This window comes from Bos indicus, chromosome 10, assembly GCF_029378745.1.
Source record: "Bos indicus isolate NIAB-ARS_2022 breed Sahiwal x Tharparkar chromosome 10, NIAB-ARS_B.indTharparkar_mat_pri_1.0, whole genome shotgun sequence".
Lineage (NCBI taxonomy): Eukaryota > Metazoa > Chordata > Mammalia > Artiodactyla > Bovidae > Bos > Bos indicus.
The window spans coordinates 47,880,434-47,900,571 of NC_091769.1; the positions used below are offsets into that span (position 1 = coordinate 47,880,434).

The window sequence follows — 20,138 nt, forward strand, 5'->3', positions numbered from 1 at the left end:
CTACTAAACCAGACATTAAGGAGATTTGTGACTGTAAAACCGTATCAGTCTTCTCATTACAAGTTTTTGTTCAGAAAACATAGTTATTTTTTATAAATACACGTTACCTGTGCTATTGCATAATGGGTTATTTAATAAGTTAATAACTATTAAAAAGCTTTTCAGTGTTGATTTCCAACGTGGTAAATATCAGTATCTGTAACCCACCCTAATGAAAAGCTGGTTAAGGTTCTTAAATTTTAAGTGTATTAAAGGGACCCTAAGACCAAAACATTTGAGAACTGCTTTAGAAAGTGACTATCCATCAGATTAAATGAAGACTCTGTAGTACTCAGATTAGAGTTTGAAACCATTTGGAACATGGTGCATCTAACATTGAGATCAAAGACAGAACAAGGTTCTAGGACAAATGTGAACCCAGAAGGATAATAGGAGGTCAGATGAGAAGGGTGAGTTACTCCAGACTCTACACCCAGGCAGCTGAATCCTGTCTCCGAAAACTTTCTCCCTAAGTGGGATGGTTTTCAGGGCTTCTCTGGCTTTCTTAGCTATTTCTTTTCAAATAGTATTTCTCTGAGAACGTCGCTGAATGTTTTATTTGTAAATGAAAAAGATTTAGGGGACCATCACTGTGACAAGAACTCCTGGTAATAGCAAAGTCCTGTTTGTTACAGGTTTAGTAAATATTTTCTTCTTGAAACTTAGGGTCTTATGCTTAAAATCCAGGACTTGATAATTTGATTCTTAGTTCTTGTAGTGGCAGGATAATTTGCTTTAAAATATCAAGGAAGAACAAATTTAAAATTTCGAGCTAAATATCAATGTATTCTCTATAACATTAATTGAGCTTATATATTTTATTTTAATATCCAAATGTAGATAACTTTGATTCAGTTGAATAGATACATATCATGTGCTTTGTGCCTAGATATTATAATTCTTGTCCTAATGAAGGACTCCTCCTGACTAGAAACAAACCAGTTGTGCAGATACTTCAAATACAGTGTATTCATTGCTTAGTGGAAGTCTGCATAAGGTACTAGAGTGGATGGCCTTGGAGATCCTTGGAAAAGTTGAAGAAGGCATTGCACATGCAGTTGTGCTGGACCTGAGATTTGAAAGCCTCCTAGGAATTTGCCTGAAGAACTTGAGGGAGAGCAAACTAAGTTCAGGGAATCTACTATGTGTAGAGGCAGTAAGGCATTAGAAAGTTATAGCTTGTACTCATGGAACTCTGCTCAGTGTTATGTGGCATCCAGGATGGGAGGGGAATTTAGGGGAGAATGGACACATGTGCATATATGGCTGAGTCCCTTCTCTGTTCACCTGAAACAGTCACAACATTGTTAATCAGCTATACACTAGGACAAAATAAAAAGTGTTTTTTTTTTTTTTAAAGTTATAGCTTGTTTTGGAAAGTAGCAGTAGTCTTCTTGAAGTGTCCAGTGCAAGGATGAGTGGCAGAAGATAGAACAGGACAGAGAGATAGGGACTGGATCATAAAAGGACCTCTGTGTCATGCAAACACTTTCTCATTTTATTTGGCAGGCTACAAAGAGCCTTTAAAATAATTTTGAGCAGGGATTAACAGGCTGTGAATAGTATTTTGGAAGACGTGAATCTGGTCGTATTAGGTCAGAGGAGGTTAGATCAGAGAAAAGAGTGGAGATTGGAGACAGGGGAGACCATACAGAGGCTGCCCCAAGAGTGAGGACTGGATTTGATGTGTAGCAGGCAGTTGAATGTAAAGATTTATAAGTTGGGTAAGATAGGTTTGGGTTAATGCCATGAAACAAGGCAGTGCCAAATAAAAGAGATACTAAAGGAATTATTAAGCTAAATGTAAAATTCTGTGTGCAGTTTTTTTCCCTTTTTGTATTCTTTATATCCTCGAGACTGCAAAGGATCCTGTTTTTGTGAGGTGTATCATTCAGAGGAAGTCATCTGTCAGCAACCTACCCATTCATTTCGTTTGTGCTCCTACCATACATATTCTGTCATTATTACATTTCCAATATTTTGGCAATGTTGAAATTAAAAATTAAAGTTTATATTATAAGCAGTTGTAAATATTCTAATGGGCACTGTGTACAGATATTTTACTCAATTTTTGTGTAATTGCATCTGCCAAGTTACTTTCTTTATTACAGAAGGTTATTCTAGACTAAAAAAGGTTTGTGAATTTCTGCCTGTATTGAAGTAACAGGTCAGTTTAGAATATAATACGGTGAATTGTACTAAATTTGCTGTCAGGAAGAAGTCTCTTGTTGTTCTCTTCTGTCCTCTAGTCTGCTAACTTGAATTTTATCCTTTTCTCACTAAAATGCTTCCACTGAGAAGGACGTAAACGTAAAAAGCACAAAAAACATTTTAAGAAACCTTTTAAAGGTCTTGATCGCTCAAAAGGTAGGTAAAAGTGGTTTTTATGCCATGTGTTATTTATACACATTGCCACTTGATTTCTGTCTTCAAAGGTAAAATAAATGTTAGATTATGATGTAACTTCAAAATAAGTTTTAGGGATTTCCCTGTTGATATAGTGGCTGAAAAATAAGTTTTAAGTTGGAAATGCATATTAAAATCTAAAATAAAGCAAGGAATAGGTTGTAATTCCCGTTGAGTAGTACTTTAGCTATCCTTGATCATTGATTATGAATTATGTGATAATTTCAGCTCTTGAACTTGTATTTTTGTATTTTTTATAGATAAAGCAAAAGAAGCCAAAAAGGATACATTTTTGGAAAAATTGGCAACTCAAGTAATTAAAAATGTACAAGTAAAAATCACAGACATTCACATTAAATATGAAGATGATGTAAGTAGTTTACTTGGTGTAAGTAATTGTGTGTTTTATGACATTAATTATTGATTAATTATTATTATTAATTATTGATTATTGATTTGCCCATACATGGCAGTTTTAAATCCAAGATTAAGTTTTTCCTGATTAGTACACTACCGTATCTCCTTATTAGCATTAAGCTTTTTACATTAAATGTGTAAATATATCATAAACCACCATATGTTTCTTTCTAAAGCTAATTTAAGAGATTTTTGGATTTCCTTTATTATTTATTTTGAATTTTGTTTAAAGACTTAGACTAATAAAGCTTTAAGGAACTAATTTTTTTATTTTTTACAAAGACAAAAAATTTGGTTCCCAGAGGTAATGAAGTAATTGGTTACAATGGTGGTTGTTAGAAAGGGGACTAAAACCTAGGTCACTTGGCTGGTAGTCTCATGTACTTTACATTCTACCACACAGGATTTTAGCACACACAGCTACTCACATACATGTGGAGCAATGTTTAGAAACCACTTTACTGATAACTAAAAGCTTAACGTTAGTTGATTAAGAACTATTTGATTAATTTCAATTAAAACATAATCAATATTTTAAACTTAATGTGCATTGCTTTGTCTTAAAGTTTGAAGCATAATTGAAAAGCCTTGAATTTTTTCATTTATGTAACCAATTGGAAATGCTTTTTCATCTTTTCCAAAAATGAGTTGCTTTCTTTTTTGTTTTTAGTTTGCTCTAAGTTTAGATTACATTTAAAGTCATACTGCCATATAGAGAATTTATTTTACTTTCCTGATAAGTCCCTTTTTTCAGTTCATATTCAGTAAGATACACTTGTAGTTTTTCAAGATATACCATCTCCGTCTTATACCAACTTTATGTTTTGGTTTTCTATAGTCATTAGACTGAATTTTGCTAACAAATGTCTGAAAAACCTAGCTCATCATTAGACTGAAATGTTTTTTTTTGGCTCTGCTGAGTCTTCATTGCTGTGGGCTTTTCTCTAGGTGTGGTGAGCAGAGCCTGCCCTCTAGTTGCGGGCCTGGGCTTCTCACTGCAGTGGCGTCTGTTGTTGTGGAGCGTGGGCTCTGCGTGTCCCGGCTTCAGTAGTTGCAGCACATGAGCTCAGTACTTGCGGCTCCTGGCTCTAGACCACAGGCTCAGTAGTTGTGGCTTAGTTGCTCCGTAGCACGTGGGATCTTCCTGGGTCAGGGATCGAACTCACGTCTCCTGCATTGGCAGGTGGATTCTTTACTGCTGAGGCACCTGGAAAGTCCAGTAGACAGAATTTTACAAACAAATGTCTAAAAAGCCTAATTCATAAATTGCCTTGTTTAAAACAAACTTAGAACTCAACTTGTCATGGAAGTAAAAGAATTATTCTTAAAGCCAGTGTGGTATGTTGATGAATAATAATCTCAGCTTTTAAAACTTTTTTTACTTTTAATTGAAGGATAATTGCTTTACAGTATTGTGTTAGCTTCTGCCAAACATAAACTTGAATCAGCCATAGGTATACCTATGTCCCTTCTCTCTTGACCGTCCCTCCCACTTTCAGTTTAAACTTGAACTAAGCTTTTCTACTGAGCAAGTACAGTTTGAAAGGTACGTTATTTCTTTCTCTTTAATGAAAAAATACAGAGATGCACAGGAGTGGGACAAGTAACATCAATTACAGTTAAGTTGGTGTCAGTGACAAAATATATTAAAATAATCTACAGAAAAAATTAAAAGCGCAAAGGGATCTTCCTTGTATCTTGCCTCTTTCAGTGTGATTACCTTAATTATTGTGTGTGGAAGGATAGTTAAAAATATAGAAATGAGGGTAGGGGGAGTATAATTTATCATAAAGATGCTCTTTGTATGACAGCAGTAATTTATGGGTAGTGCATTAGCAGCTGAGGAGTTGTGCTTTATTAAAGTTCCTACTGAAATAGCTGCAAGCTATTTTGAGCTCGATATCCATAGGCCTAAAAAGATGAATATGAGAATGAAGCAAATATATTTTGCCACAAACCATAATATATCTGATATTAAAAACAAAGCTCACAAAGCTCCTTCTTTACAGCTATACCAGATCATGGTTTTCCTGTTTGAGAAGGGTGTATGTGACTCAAGTCCCTGATGGATGATTTAGAACATTATATGATTTTTCTCTTGTCTCTAGTTTCCCTATTTTCTTTCATGACCAAAAAACACTAATTTTTGTACATCTCTGAGATGTCAAAAACAAAGTCATCATACACACAATAGCACAGTTTAAGCACTGTGTATAAATATTATTAGATATTGAAGATGAGAACTAGATCAGTTTAATAATGGCAGATTTTGGGTTAAGGGATTGAGGAAATTAAATATTAGGGATCTTGAGCATCTTCTAACAAACATTCTTTTTTAAGTGTCATTGGAAATTAAAGGTGTAGAGAGACAGTTCACGTTTCTAAATGTGAAAATCTTTGTAAATAATTTAGTGGCACTGTTTTATCTGCAACTCCTTGTTTTATTTATCTATGAAGAACATCTTTAGTGGTATACATAAAGAAACTATCTCTTTTAAACTATCTGGGCAAGAATCTGTTTAGTGAGTGTTCTCACTTCTAGTAAAAAAAATAGTTCCACTGGGAAAGTATCATGTTAGTGTCATGCCTACAAAATATGGAAAATCTCAGCCATGTTAGTGTCTTCCTTCCCTTTCTTCTCCACAAATCCATTTCTGTTGTGTAACTTCCTTGTAAATTCTTTGTCCTGTGTTGCCTGTTGTAGAGTGTAAAGTGGATTTATCCTCACTATGAGTGTATTTTAATGTCACTTTTTTTCTTTGACAGGTATCAGATCCAACGCGGCCTCTTTCATTTGGTGTCACACTGGGAGAACTTAGTCTATTGGTAAAGTTGACCTTATTTAAAATTTCTGTGGAATCTGTAAAATATTATTCTCAGGGTGAATTTCCTAAAATCAGCTATTGCTGCAAATAGCTATTTTATTTTTTTGTGTAACCTTTCTACAGCTTTTCTAGAAATTTTATTATTTTTAGTGATACTTTTATTATATTCTGTAATTATTTTATCTTTGAGTTTAACAAATATAGAAATATTAAGAACAAGTGTTTTGAAGGTCTTAAAAGCTGTATCTTAAATGTGTAGTAAATTAGGGGAAGATAGATTTCCAGAGTCAAGTTCTTTCTTATCCACAGTATAATTTCCAAATAGCTTGTACATGTGTATCTGTTTATATGTATGTATATGTGTGTTTATTATATTGAAATATACATAATTTATTTTGATTAAGTATTTTACAATGCAGTTTGTTTTTTCTTTTAAAATATAGAGTGGGTATATCCTGATTGGACTTTTTTTTTTTTTTTTCTATTATGGACAACTAAGTGGTAGGAACATGTTTTAAAGTTAAGGACAGTGAGTGGTAAATCACATTGGGTATATTTTTGCCTTTTGATTAGTTATGTGAAGAGGGCCTTAGGAAGGAAAGAAGACGAAGGAAAAGGAAAGAGAAGTAGTCTATTAAACAGAAAAAGGTCTTTGTTCCATGGATTCCTTAAGAATGATACATACATACAGAGAAGTAGAGATATACATCAGTTGAAGATCAAAGCAAAAAAAAAAAATTAACAGGTATTGGAGAAATAAAGGAAAGGGAGTCAAGGAAGCTAGTGTTTAATACACCGTTTATCCTTTGCTTGTCTCCAAAATAAATTTGAAATAGCTTTCAATAAAAAAGAAATAATCCTATAATACTTTCGAAGAACCAGAATCTGTGTTCTGAAAGGTAGAGACATAATCGTTTCAGAAAAATGAGACTAACAATATTAGTCATAAGAAAGGTCAGTATTTAATATTGAGCTTCTAGCAGACCAAATGAAAAACACAACATAGTCATGTGACTTAGTTTGCATTGACTGATGGCAGGAGTACTAGGGTGTAAGGATGATGTAGTTTCTTGTTGTTTGATCCTCTGTATCTTTCCTCAGATTTTTCATATGGTTTTCTTTGCCTGTGTTACTCTTTTCCCTTAAACTTCCTGGTGATTTATTCAGGTTTTAATATTTCCTTGAGATATTACTGTTTCTCATTTTTTTTTTTTTTTTTTACTTCACTCTTAGAATTTACTATTTCTTTTTTAAAAATACTCCCCTTCACATTTTATCAAAGCACCTGTGACACCTTACTGTATGGTTACCATGTTGGTTTCCTTCTATCCAACCTCCATTCATTACTACAGTATTAGCTGTATTTTAGTGTTTTTGTGATGATTTATTAAATAGTTTGAATAAAGTATTTGCCACATTGGCTCAATTTCTGCTTCAACTACTACATTGACTATTATAACAACAATAATAGCAGACTCACCTCTTTCTGTATCTGTACCATTCCTTTTTTCCATCTTTTCAAATGCAGACTAACTCTTAAATCTTAGATAATCTCCCCACCTCTGATTGGATCCCATCCTCGCCCATGTCCTTAGGAGCCTTTCCCCGACTTTCTCTCATTCTCTTCTACCTTTTGTCCTTTCTTCCTTATTTCTGTCAATTTCCTTTTCTTTCCTAAATCTTCAACTCTTCTTCCCTGCCCACCTCTGTCTTCTAACCATTTAAGCACATTTAAGTCTCTCCTTTATATTAAAATTGAAAAGCCTCTCCTTAACCTCCTCTGACTCCACTCAGCCACATCTAACTACTGCCTAGCTAGCTCTTTGTTTTTTTTTTTTATTCATACCCACTCTCAGACACACAATAGCTCAGTAATTATTTTCTGGATGAATGAACTCAATTAAATTAGAACCTCCTCAATTCTCTTTTTCACTGTTCCTTTGATTTTGTAATATGAAAAACAGGTAACTCACATTAGCCAGTGTTAACTGGATGTCTTGTTATTTCTAAGTTATTTTGTTACAGTTATTAGAGCACTGTTTTGTGATACATATACTTCATTTCACAGTTACTCTTTTTTTCTGTTTTAGACTGCAAACAAACACTGGACACCATGCATATTAAATGAAGCAGAAAAAATTATATACAAGGTATTAGACTAGACTTTTAAATCTAGTTATTTTCCTAAGTACAAACATTTAATGTATTTTCTTCAAGAAATCTTGATAGAACAGAATATTCCATTGAATGGGAGTTGAAAGTTTAGGGTTTAGTTTTGGCTCAGCTAGTTACTATGTTACCTTCTAAAATCACTTACCTTTCTTCACCTAGAATATAAAGAAGCTGGATAAAATTAATATTTCCCAAATTGTATTTGATGGGGCATTAGATAATTGAGATAATATTAGATTTGTTGAAAAAATATTCTCTGGTCAAATAAGATTACTGACTAAAACAGAAAGGTGTTCATAGTTAGACAGGTATATTTTGTTTTGTTTTAAACTCCAGGATTTCACAATACTTTAAATATGCTAATAAACACTTTGAATCTTCCAAAGGGATATTTTGTATGTACTTTTCTCCACCTTGTTGATCATAGAATCCTCTTCCCTTCACCCTTCCTTTGAAACAGCCATTTGTATTCATTGGAGAAATCATGTCTTTCTTATTCATTGAAATACAGAGTCTGTTATATACTGAATTCGCAATAAATATTTGATTATTGAATGAGTAAATCCCCTGGGGAACACTGTTCCTGCAAGCACAATTCAGCAAATGCTAGATTAATAAGTGTTAGTTACTCAGTCATATCCGACTCTCTAGGATGCTATGGATTGTAGACCGCCAGGCTCCTCTGTCCATGGAATTCTCCAGGCAAGAATACTGGAGTGGATAGCCATTTTCTTCTCCAGGGGATCTTCCTGACCCTCAGATTGAACCCAGGTCTCCTGTGTTGCAGTTAGTTTTTTTCACCATCTGAGCCACTAAGGAAGCCCAGATTAATAATAAAGTCTCTGAAGAACATACATACATTTTCCTCCACTTTTGCATTATCTTCTTCCCTTTAAAAGTTCAAAATGACAGTTGGATGATTTTGGTATAGTGAACATGAGAATATTCTTTTAATATTGATACATAACTTCGGTTTGTTAGTTGCCTGATCTTTTCCAACTTTTCTTTTATAGCTGATACGACTTGATAGTCTCAGTGCCTACTGGAATGTGAACTGCAGCATGTCTTACCAGGGGTCAAGGGAACAGATCTTGGTAATTTCAGTTTGTCCCCTGAATAGCTGACTATACTCCTGGGATTTACTTTACATACGCGGTCTCTCTCTAATGAGGACAAGATACTGGTCTTTTGCTTAAGTTGTAACTAAGTCAGAAGTGTGCAACACAGTTTTTGAATTGACTCCGTGTTAAAAATAGCACTTTTGTTTTTGAAGATCTTTGTGACATCTTTCACTTGACAGTGAGATGAGAACCTATACTATCAAATTAAAACTGGATTTATGGTTTTTCACACTCTCATTTTGATGGCATTCTGGTTGCATTGTGGAGTTTCATATGAGAATGATTACTTGAAAAGGATTGTAAAGAAAGATGATACCTGTCAGATTTTTAAAAAATGTATCCGTAGCATATATTTTAAGCATTTACAGTGATGCATCACAGTGAATGATTGATTCAAAACTAAGCATGCTAAGTCATGTCTTAAAGCTAAGCAGTCTTAGTCATATTTACCTAGAAAAGAACAGTTGAATTTTCTGAACTGAATTAATTCCAAGATTCTGTCTTTTATTTCTCAGAAAGATATTGTAATGATTAATTTGCCTTTGTCTAGAAAGTGATTGAGATCCTAATTTATGAATGTGTGTGTGTGTACACATTATATACCTTTTAAGTCAGAGTGGAACAGTCTTATGTTGTTTCTAGGTATTTAGAATTTATAAAAATTACCTACTGAAGTAATATTCTAAAGAAATATATCTGTAAATAGTGCTCAGTGTGTTTTTCTTATGGACTAATAATTACAAAGTTGGGAATAAAGATACTGATTTAGAACCAAATTTCATGTGTGTGTGTGTGTGTGTGTCAGGGGTGCTGAGAATATATGCATTTTCTTTTTCATTCTCATATCATTCAAATTTTTTTTATAGGATCAGCTGAAAAGTGAAATTCTTACAAGTAACAATATACCCCCAAACCATCAATACAGTAAGTAATGGTAAAAGTTTATTTTATGTTATAGGAAGCGTGGAATTAAATACTGTATTTTAATATACTTTTTCTGATAAAGTTATTTTGACAAAGAGAAAGTATTAATTTTATATGTTAGTGTCATGATAACAGCATATTCAGTATATATTTTAGTATTTAGAAATTGATTGTAACACTTACACCACTGGAGAGTGAGAGAGAAGGGCTCTGTGGGTATAGTTCACTCCCAACAGCTAACCCCCTTGACCTCCATGTTTTTTCCCTATCTTGTTAATGTCTACTTTCTTTTAAGAATTAGATTTTCTTTTTTTTTCTTTGTTTAATAATGAAATCTCTGGGGTCTTGATATTCAGGTTACTTTGAACATGTCAGTATTGTAGTGTTAAGACAAAGTACTCCAGAGATTTTAAAAAAAAGAAGTATAGATGATTATAGCATAGCCTCCCAGGTGGCACAGTAGTAAAAAATCTGCCTGCCAATGCAAGAGATGCAGGAGTTGCACGCATGCACATAGTTGATTTATAGTATTATGTGAATTTCAGGTATACAAAGTACAGATAATGTGTTTTTACAGATTATACTTCATTATGGATTATTATAAGATACTGGGTCCAATTCCCTGTGCTATACAGTAAATCCTTATTGCTTATCTGTTTTATGTGTTGTAGGTTGTACATGGTAATCACATACCCTAATTTGTCCCTTCTCCTTCCCTCTCCTCTTTGGTAGCTACATGTTTCTTTTCTACATCTGTGAGTCTGTGTCTGTTTTGCATATTCAGTCATTTGTGTTTTCTTTAGATTCCATATATAAATGATATAATGTAATATTTGTCTTTGTCTTATTTCACTAAGCATAATATTCTCTAAGTTCATCCATATTGCTACATATAGCAGTATTTAATTCTTTTTTATCGCTGAGTAATATTCCATTGTATATACGTACCATATTTTAATCTGTTCCTCTTTTGATGGGCATATGGGTAGCTGAAATAGCTTGGCTGTTGTAAATAGTGCTGCTGTGAACATTTGGGTGCACCTGTCTTTTCAAATTAGTGTTTTTATTTTTTCAGGATATATGCCCAGAAGTGGAATTGCTGGGTCATACGGTAGTTCTATTTTTAGTTTTTTGAGGAACCTCCATACTGTTTTCAGTAGTGACTGCACCAGTTTACATTTCCCACTGACAATGCACAGAGGTTCCCTTTTCTTCATATTCTCTCCCAGCATTGGTTATTTGTAAACTTTTTGATGGTAGCCATTCTGACAGATGTAGGGGGTAAACTCACTGTTGTTTTGATTTGAATTTCTCCAGATCTCTTTTCTGTTTCTTGGCAGCCTTACCTTTATTTATTTTTGAGTAGATCTCTAACAAAGCTGCCTGTATATTATTTATCCCATACATTTTCTCTGCTATTCTTTTTTTTAGTATAAATTTATTTATTTTAATTGGAGGCTAGTTACTGTACAATATTGTATTGGTTTTACCGTACATCAACATGAATCCGCCATGTGTGTACACGTGTTCCCCGTCCTGAACCCCCCTCCCACCTCTCTCCCCATACCATCCCTCTGGGTCATCCCAGTGCACCAGTCCCGAGCATCCTGTATCATGCATCGAACCTGGACTGGCAATTCGTTTCATGTATGATATTATACATGTTTCAATGCCATTCTCCCAAATCATCCCCCTCTCCCTCTCCCACAGAGTCCATAAGACTATTCTATACCTCTGTGTTTCTTTTGCTGTCTCGCATACAGTGTTATCGTTACCATCTTTCTAAATTCCATATATATGTGTTAGTATACTGTATTAGTGTTTTTCTTTCTGGCTTACTTCACTCTGTATAATAGGCTCCAGATTCATCCACCTCGTTAGAACTGATTCAAACGTATTCTTTTTAATGGCTGAGTAATACTCCATTGTGTATATGTACCACAGCTTTCTTATCCATTCATCTGCTGATGGATGTCTAGGTTGGTTCCATGTCCTGGCTATTATAAACAGTGCTGTGATGAACATTGGTGTACACGTGTTTCTTTCAATTCTGGTTTCCTCAGTGTGTATGCCCAGCAGTGGGATTGCTGGGTCGTATGGCAGTTCTATTTCCAGTTTTTTAAGGAATCTCCACACTGTTCTCCATAGTGGCTGTACTAGTTTGCATTCCCACCAACAGTGTAAGAGGGTTCCCTTTTCTGCACACCCTCTCCAGCATTTATTGCTTGTAGACTTTTAGATAGCAGCCATTCTGACTGGTGTGAAATGGTACCTCATTGTGGTTTTGATTTGCATTTCTCTGATAATGAGTGATGTTGAGCATCTTTTCATGTGTTTGTTAGCCATCTGTATGTCTTCTTTGGAGAAATGTCTGTTTAGTTCTTTGGCCCATTTTTTTTTGATTGGGTTGTTTATTTTTCTGGAATTGAGCTGCAGGAGTTACTTGTATATTTTTGAGAGTAATTCTTCGTCAGTTGCTTCATTTGCTATTATTTTCTCCCATTCTGAAGGCTGTCTTTTCACCTTGCTTATAGTTTCCTTTGTTGTGCAGAAGCTTTCAATTTTAATTAGGTCCCATTTGTTTATTTTTGCTTTTATTTCCAGTATTCTGGGAGGTGGGTCATAGAGGATCCTGCTGTGATTTATGTTGGAGAGTGTTTTGCCTACATTCTCTTCTAGGAGTTTTATGTTTCTGGTCTTAGGTTTAGATCTTTGATCCATTTTGAGTTTATTTTTGTGTATGGTGTTAGAAAGTGTTCTAGTTTCATTTTTTACAAGTGGTTGACCAGTTTACCCAGCACCACTTGTTAAAGAGATTGCCTTTTCTCCATTGTATATTCTTGCCTCCTTTGTCAAAGATAAGATATCCATGAAAGAAAGAAAGAAAGAAAGAAAGAAAGTGAAGTCGCTCAGTCGTGTCCGACTCTTTGTGACCCCATAGACTGTAGCCTACCAGGCTCCTCCGTCCATGGGATTTTCCAGGCGAGTACTGGAGTGGTTTGCCATTTCCTTCTCCAGAGGATCTTCCTGACTCAGGGATCGAACCCGGGTCTCCTGCATTGTAGGCAGACGCTTTACTGTCTGAGCCATCAGGGAAACCTATCTCTGGCTTTATCTCTGGGCTTTCTATCTTCTTCCATTGATTTATATTTCTGTCTTTGTACCAGTACCCTACTGTCTTGATGACTGTGGCTTTGTAGTAGAGCCTGAAGTCAGGCAGGTTGATTCCTCCAGTTCCCTTCTTCTTTCCCAAGATTGCTTTGGCTATTTGAGGTTTTTTGTATTTCCATACAAATTGTGAAATTATTTATTGTAGCTCTGTGAAAAATACCATTGGTAGCTTGATAGGGATTGCATTGAATCTATAGTTTGCTTTGGGTAGTATACTCATTTTCACTATATTGATTCTTCTGATCCATGAACACGGTATATTTCTCCATCTATTAGTGTCCTCTTTGGTTTCTTTCACCAGTGTTTTATAGTTTTCTATATATAGGTCTTTAGTTTCTTTAGGTAGATATATTCCTGAGTATTTTATTCTTTTCAGTGCAATGGTGAATGGAATTGTTCCCTTAATTTCTCTTTATATTTTCTCATTATTAGTGTATAGGAATGCAAGGGATTTCTGTGTGTTGATTTTATATCCTGCCACTTTACTATATTCACTGATTAGCTCCAGTAATTTTCTGGTGGAGTCTTTAGGGTTTTCTATGTAGAGGATCATGTCATCTGCAAACAGTGAGAGTTTTACTTCTTTTCCAATTTGGATTCCTTTTATTTCTTTCTCTGCTCTGACTGCTGTAGCCAAAACTTCCAAAACTATGTTGAATAGTAGTGGTGAAAGTGGGCACCCTTGTCTTGTTCCTGACTTTAGGGGAAATGCTTTCAATTTTTCACCATTGAGGATAATGTTTGCTGTGGGTTTGTCATATATAGCTTTTATTATGTTGAGGTATGTTCCTTCTATCCCTGCTTTCTGGAGAGTTTTTGTCATAAATGGATGTTGAATTTTGTCAAAGGCTTTCTCTGCATCTATTGAGATAATCATTTGGCTTTTATTTTTCAATTTGTTTATGTGGTGTATTACATTGATTAATTTGCGGATATTGAAGAATCCTTGCATCCCTGGGATAAAGCCCACTTGGTCATGATGTATGATCTTTTTAATGTGTTGTTGGATTGTGTTTGCTAGAATTTTGTTAAGGATTTTTGGATCTATGTTCATCAGTGATATTGTCCTGTAGTTTTCTTTTTTTGTGGCATCTTTGTCTGGTTTTGGTATTAGGGTGATGGTTGCCTCATAGAATAAGTTTGCAAGTTTACCTTCCTCTGGAGTTTTCTGGAAGAGTTTGAGTAGGATAGGTGTTCGCTCTTCTCTAAATTTTTGGTAGAATTCAGCTGTGAAGCCGTCTGGTCCTGGGCTTTTGTTTGCTGGAAGATTTCTGGTTAGTTTCAATTTCCGTGCTTGTGATGGGTCTGTTAAGATTTTCTATTTCTTTCTGATTCAGTTTTGGAAAGTTGTACTTTTCTAAGCATTTGTCCATTTCTTCCATGTTGTCCATTTTATTGGCATATAATTGCTGATAGTAGTCTCTTATGAACCTTTGTATTTCTCTGTTGTCTGTTGTGGTCTCTCCATTTTCATTTCTAATTTTATTGATTTGATTTTTCTCCCTTTGTTTCTTGATGAGTCTGGCTAATGGTTTGTCAATTTTATTTATCTTCTCAAAGAACCAGCTTTTGGCTTTGTTGATTTTTGCTATGGTCTCTTTTGTTTCTTTTGCATTTATTTCTGCCCTAATTTTTAAGATTTTTTTCCTTCTACTAACCCTGGGGTTCTTCATTTCTTCCTTTTCTAGTTGCTTTAGGTGTAGAGTTAGGTTATTTATTTGACTTTTTTCTTGTTTCTTGAGGTATGCCTGTATTGCTATGAACCTTCCCCTTAGCACTGCTTTTACAGTGTCCCACAGGTTTGGGGTTGTTGTGTTTTCATTTTCATTTGTTTCTATGCATATTTTGATTTCTTCTGTGATTTGTTGGTTATTCAGCAGCATGTTGTTCAGCCTCCATATGTTGGAATTTTTAATAGTTTTTCTCCTGTAACTGAGATCTAATCTTACTGCATTGTGGTCAGAAAAGATGCTTGGAATGATTTCAATTTTTTTGAATTTACCAAGGCTAGATTTATGGCCCAGTATGTGATCTATCCTGGAGAAAGTTCTGTGCACTTGAGAAAAAGGTGAAATTCATTGTTTTGGGGTGAAATGTCCTATAGATATCAATTAGGACTAACTGGTCTATTGTATCGTTTAAAGTTTGTATTTCCTTGTTAATTTTCTGTTTAGTTGATCTATCCATAGGTGTGAGTGTGGTATTAAAGTCTCCCACTTATTGTGTTATTGTTAATTTCTCCTTTCATACTTGTTAGCATTTGTCTTACATATTGCGGTTCTCCTATGTTGGGTGCATATATATTTATAATTGTTATATCTTCTTCTTGGATTGATCCTTTGATCATTATGTAGTGTCCTTCTTTGTGTCTTTTCACAGGCTTTGTTTTATTTATTTTTTTAAATTTAATTTTATTTTTAAACTTTACAATATTGTATTAGTTTTTTTGTCTGATATGAGTATTGCTACTCTTGCTTTCTTTTGGTCTCTATTTGTGTGGAATATCTTTTTCTGGCCCTTCACTTTCAGTCTGTATGTATCCCCTGTTTTGAGGCAGGTCTCTTGTAGACAACGTATATAGGGGTCTTGTTTTTGTATCCATTCAGCCAGTCTTTGTCTTTTGGTTGGGGCATTCAACCCATTACATTTAAGGTAATTATCGATAAGTATGACCCCATTGCCATTTACTTTATTGTTTTGGGTTCGAGTTTATACACCCTTTCTGTGTTTCCTGCCTAGAGAATATCCTTTACATTTGTTGGAGAGCTGGTTTGGTGGTGCTGAATTCTCTCAGCTTTTGCTTGTCTGTAAAGCTTTTGATGTCTCCTTCATATTTGAATGAGATACTTGCTGGGTCCAGTAATCTGGGCTGTAGGTTATTTTGTTTCATCACTTTAAGTATGTCCTGGCGTTCCCTCCTGGCCTGAAGAGTTTCTATTGAAAGATAACTGTTATCCTTATGGGAATCCCCTTGTGTGTTATTTATTGTTTTTCCCTTGTTGCTTTTAATATTTGTTCTTTGTTAATTTGATTAATATGTGTCTTGGGGTGTTTCGCCTTGGGTTTATCCTGTTTGGGACTCTCTGGGTTCTTGGACTTGGGTGATTATTTCCTTCCCCATTTTAGGGAAGTTTTCAAGTATTATCTCCTCAAGTATTTTCTTATGGTCTTTCTTTTTGTCTTCTTCTTCTGGGACTCCTATGATTCAAATGTTGGGGCGCTTAACATTGTCCCAGAAGTCTCTGAGATTGTCCTCATTTCTGTTAATTCACTTTTCTTTTTTCCTCTCTGTTTCATTTATTTCTACCATTCTATCTTCTACCTCCCTTATCCTGTCTTCTGCCTCCCTTATTCTACTGTTGGTTCCCTCCAAAGTGTTTTTTTAATTTCATTTATTGCATTATTCCTTATATATTGTCTCTTTTTTATTTCTTCTAGGTCCTTGTTAAACCTTTCTTGCATCTTCTCAATCCTTGTCTTCAGGCTATTTATCTGTGATCCCACATTGTTTTCAAGATTTTGGATCATTTTCTCTATCATTATTCAGAATTCTTTATCAGGTAGATTCCCTATCTCTTCCTCTCTTGTTTGGTTTGGTGGGCATTTATCTTGTTCCTTTACCTGCTGGTTATTCCTCTTTCTCATCTTCTCGTTTATATTGCTGTGTTTGGGGTAGCCTTTCTGTATTCTGGCAGTTTGTGGAGTTTTCTTTTTTTTTTTTTATGGTTTTACACACTTTATGAGAACTATTAACATTTGTTTTCTTTTTTTTTTTTTTACTTTACAATATTGCATTGGTTTTGCCATACATCAACATAAATCCACCACGGGTGTACACGTATTCCCCATCCTGAACCCCTCTCCCACCTCCCTCCCCATACCATCCCTCTGGGTCATCCCAGTGCACTAACCCCAAGCTTCCTGTATCCTGCATCAAACCTGGACTGGCAATTCGTTTCTTATATGATATTATACATGTTTTAATGCCAGTCTCCCAAATCATCCCCCCCCACTCCCTCTCCCACAGAGTCCAAAAGACTGTTCTATACATCTGTGTCTCTTTTGCTGTCTCGCATACAGGGTTGTTGTTACCATCTTTCTAAATTCCATTGTGGAGTTTCCTCGTTGTGGGTGGGGTTGTAAGGGTGGCTTTTCAAGGTGTCCTGGTTAGGAAAGCTTGTGTTCTGGTGGGTGAGGCTGGACTTCTCTCTGGCGTGTAATGAATTGTCCAGTAATGAGTTATGAGATGTCAGTAGGTTTTGAGTGACTTTGGGCAGCCTGCATATTGAAGCTCAGGGCTATGTTCCTGTGTTGCTGGAGAATTTGTGTGGTATGTCTTGCTCTGGAACTTGTTGGCTTTTGGGTGGTGCTTGGTTTCATTGTAGGTATGGAGGCATTTAATGAGCTCCTGTCGATTAAATGTTCCCTGGAGTCAGGATTTCTCTGGTGTTCTTAGGATTTGGACTTATGCCTCCTGCTTCTGGTTTTCAGTCTTATTTTTACAGTAGCCTCAAGACATCTCCATCTATACAGCACCATCGATAAAACATCTAGGTTAAAGATGAAAAGTTTCTCCACAGTGAGGGCCACCCAGAGAGGTTCACAGAGTTACATAGACAAGAAAAGAGGGAGGAGGGAGATAGAGGTGACCAGGAGGAGAAGAGGGGAAATCAAAAGAGGAGAGAGCAAGCTAGCTAGTAATCACTTCCTTATGTGTGCTCCACAGTCTGGACTGCTCAGAGATGTTCACGGAGTTATACAGAGAAGAGAAGAGGGAGGAAGGAGAGAGAGGTGGCCAGGGGGATGAAGGGGGGAATCAAAAGGAGAGAGACAGATCCAGCCAGTAATTAGTTCCCTAAGTGTTCTCCACCGTCCAGAACACACAAAGAGATTCATAGGGTTGGGTAGAGAAGAGAAGGGCGAGGGAGGAGATAGAGGCAACTTGGTGGAGAAAAAGGAGAGTCCAATGGGGGAGAGAGCAGTCAAGCCAGCAATTTCGCTCCCAAGTAAAAATGGGTATTGAAGATTGGGTCCTTAAAGGTACAAAATTGATAACAAATACCAAAAAGCAAAGATTAAAAATCTAGAGTAGAGGTTTTATTTTCAAAAACACAATATTAAAGAAAAGGAGAAAAAAAAAAGTCACAAAAATTATAAAATATATATATATGAAGTTTGCTTTAAAAATAGGGTCTCTTTTTTTTGGGGGGGGCAAAGTAGTGGTAGGTTATAAAAATGAAAATTAGAGGAGTAATAGAGGACTTAAAAATAAAAAATAAAAAAAATTGAATGATAGTAAAAATAGTAAAAATATATCTAGGACTTTCTGTGGTGGTGTTGTGGGCAGTGTGGGTTCAGTTCATTTTTGGATAGTTCCTTGATCCGGCTTATATTTCTCAAGATCTATAGGCCTCTTCCTATGTAGTCGGTACTATCTACAGGGTTTTAATCTACTGCACCTGTCACTTCCAAGGAGGTTCCTTCTGTTTTAGCTTCTTCTGTTTGCTGGTCTCTTTAATGTCTAATTTCCGCCCTGGCACCAGGGGACGGTGGTAGGCACTTTTTAGGCTCACTTGTTCAGTCGTGCTATGAGGAGGGAGGGACATGGCAAACAAATAACACTGGCGTGTGCTCGCAGTGTCTCAGCCACACTGGCTTGCTCCCGCTCACGACATGTGTGCTTTCCCTGTCTACACTGCTTAGGCTCTAGGTTGCTGTGTCGGGAACTGTCTGAGGCCAGCCCTGGGCTGTGTGCACTTCCCAGGTCTAAGCCGCTCAGGTTCAGGTACACGGTAGTTCTCAGAGGCGCAGACTTGGTTGGGCCTGTGTTTTGTGCCCTTCCCAGGTTGGAGCAGCTCAGGTGACCAGGTGTTGGGCGAGCGTGGTGGCTGCAACTTATCGCCTCCCCCGTCCCTGCTGCTCAGTTTTCTGGGTGTACAACTGGCGCACCTTCTGCGGCAGATGTTGACTATCCAGAATCCCAAGAAGTCTTGGTTAGCATGAAGCCTGCTTGCAGTTCGGTAGATAATGCCTCTCTGGGGCTGCGATTGCCTCCTTCCGGCTCTGGCTGCCCTCGCCTGCCTGTTTCCGGAGGGGGATGGGCCGGCCTGCAGCCAGCTAGCTTTGCTCAGTCCTTTGTTCTGTGAGTGAGCCTGGTGGTGTCTTAGCTTAGGGCTTTTTGAGTGGTAGCTATCCCATAATCTGGTTTGCTATCTCAAGTTAGTTCCCTCAGATTGCCCTCGGGGCATTCAGGCCTGGTCCTTACTCTAAGCAATGCAAACCACGGGGCCTCCCTGCCCAGCCCCTGCTTGCTAGTGGCAGATGCGGGTGTCTGCGCTGCTTATCCGCTCGGGGAGTTATAGTTGGGCTCATAATCTGTGGGTTTTAATTATTTATTTATTTTTCCTCCGGGTTATGTTGCCCTCTGTGGTTCCAAGGCTCGCCACAGACTTGGCAGTGAGAGTATTTCCTGGTGTTTGGAAACTTCTCTCTTTTTAAAGACTCCCTTCCTGGGATGGAGCTCCGTCCTTACCTCTTTTGTCTCTGTTTTTATCTTTTATATTTTTTCCTACTTCCTTTCGAAGACAATGGGCTGCTTTTCTGGGTGCCTGATGTCCTCTGCCAGCATTCAGAAGTTGTTTTGTGAAATTTACTCAGCGTTCAAATGTTCTTTTGATGAATTTGTGAGGGAGAAATTGGTCTCCCTGTCCTATTCCTCCACCATTTTAGGACCGCCTCTAATATTCTTTTGTATATATTTAGTGTACCTCGTTATGTTTCAGTTTTTATGCCCATGTTCTTCTGTATTCCATACTACTATGGTTCACTGTTGTTTTCTTTTTATTCTTTTATAGCCAACTGCCTTTATATGAGAGTTGGCACTTTTTCTTTATGTCCACAAGCATGCCTGTTTAATGATGGTAAAGCTTTCAGATGCTGTTAGTTTGTGAGAGCATTTAGTTTCATTCATGAAATAACTTGTTTAGAAAAATCTGCAACTTTATTCTTGGGCATGTTTCAATTATAAATAACCTCTAAATAAGTTAAAAAATTTTATATGATC

At 36.3% G+C, this 20,138-nt stretch overlaps 1 protein-coding gene across 5 annotated transcripts in view; it reads left to right on the forward strand.

The window, feature by feature from the left end:
* VPS13C (vacuolar protein sorting 13 homolog C) overlaps positions 1 to 20,138 on the forward strand; it is a 181,463-nt gene that overhangs the window by 26,581 nt on the left and 134,744 nt on the right. For 3 of the 5 annotated variants that reach the window (XR_011568837.1, XM_070797479.1, XM_019968742.2), the window contains exons 6-10: positions 2,706 to 2,815; positions 5,629 to 5,688; positions 7,778 to 7,837; positions 8,873 to 8,953; positions 9,847 to 9,904. Coding sequence is in view for 4 of the 5 variants with exons in the window: in XM_070797479.1 (XP_070653580.1) it covers positions 2,706 to 2,815; positions 5,629 to 5,688; positions 7,778 to 7,837; positions 8,873 to 8,953; positions 9,847 to 9,904 (369 nt within the window). In the remaining variant the exon portion in view is untranslated. Of the gene's footprint in view, positions 1 to 2,340; positions 2,407 to 2,705; positions 2,816 to 5,628; positions 5,689 to 7,777; positions 7,838 to 8,872; positions 8,954 to 9,846; positions 9,905 to 20,138 lie in introns of all 5 variants that reach the window. The other 2 variants (XM_070797480.1, XM_070797481.1) reach the window with 1 other exon arrangement.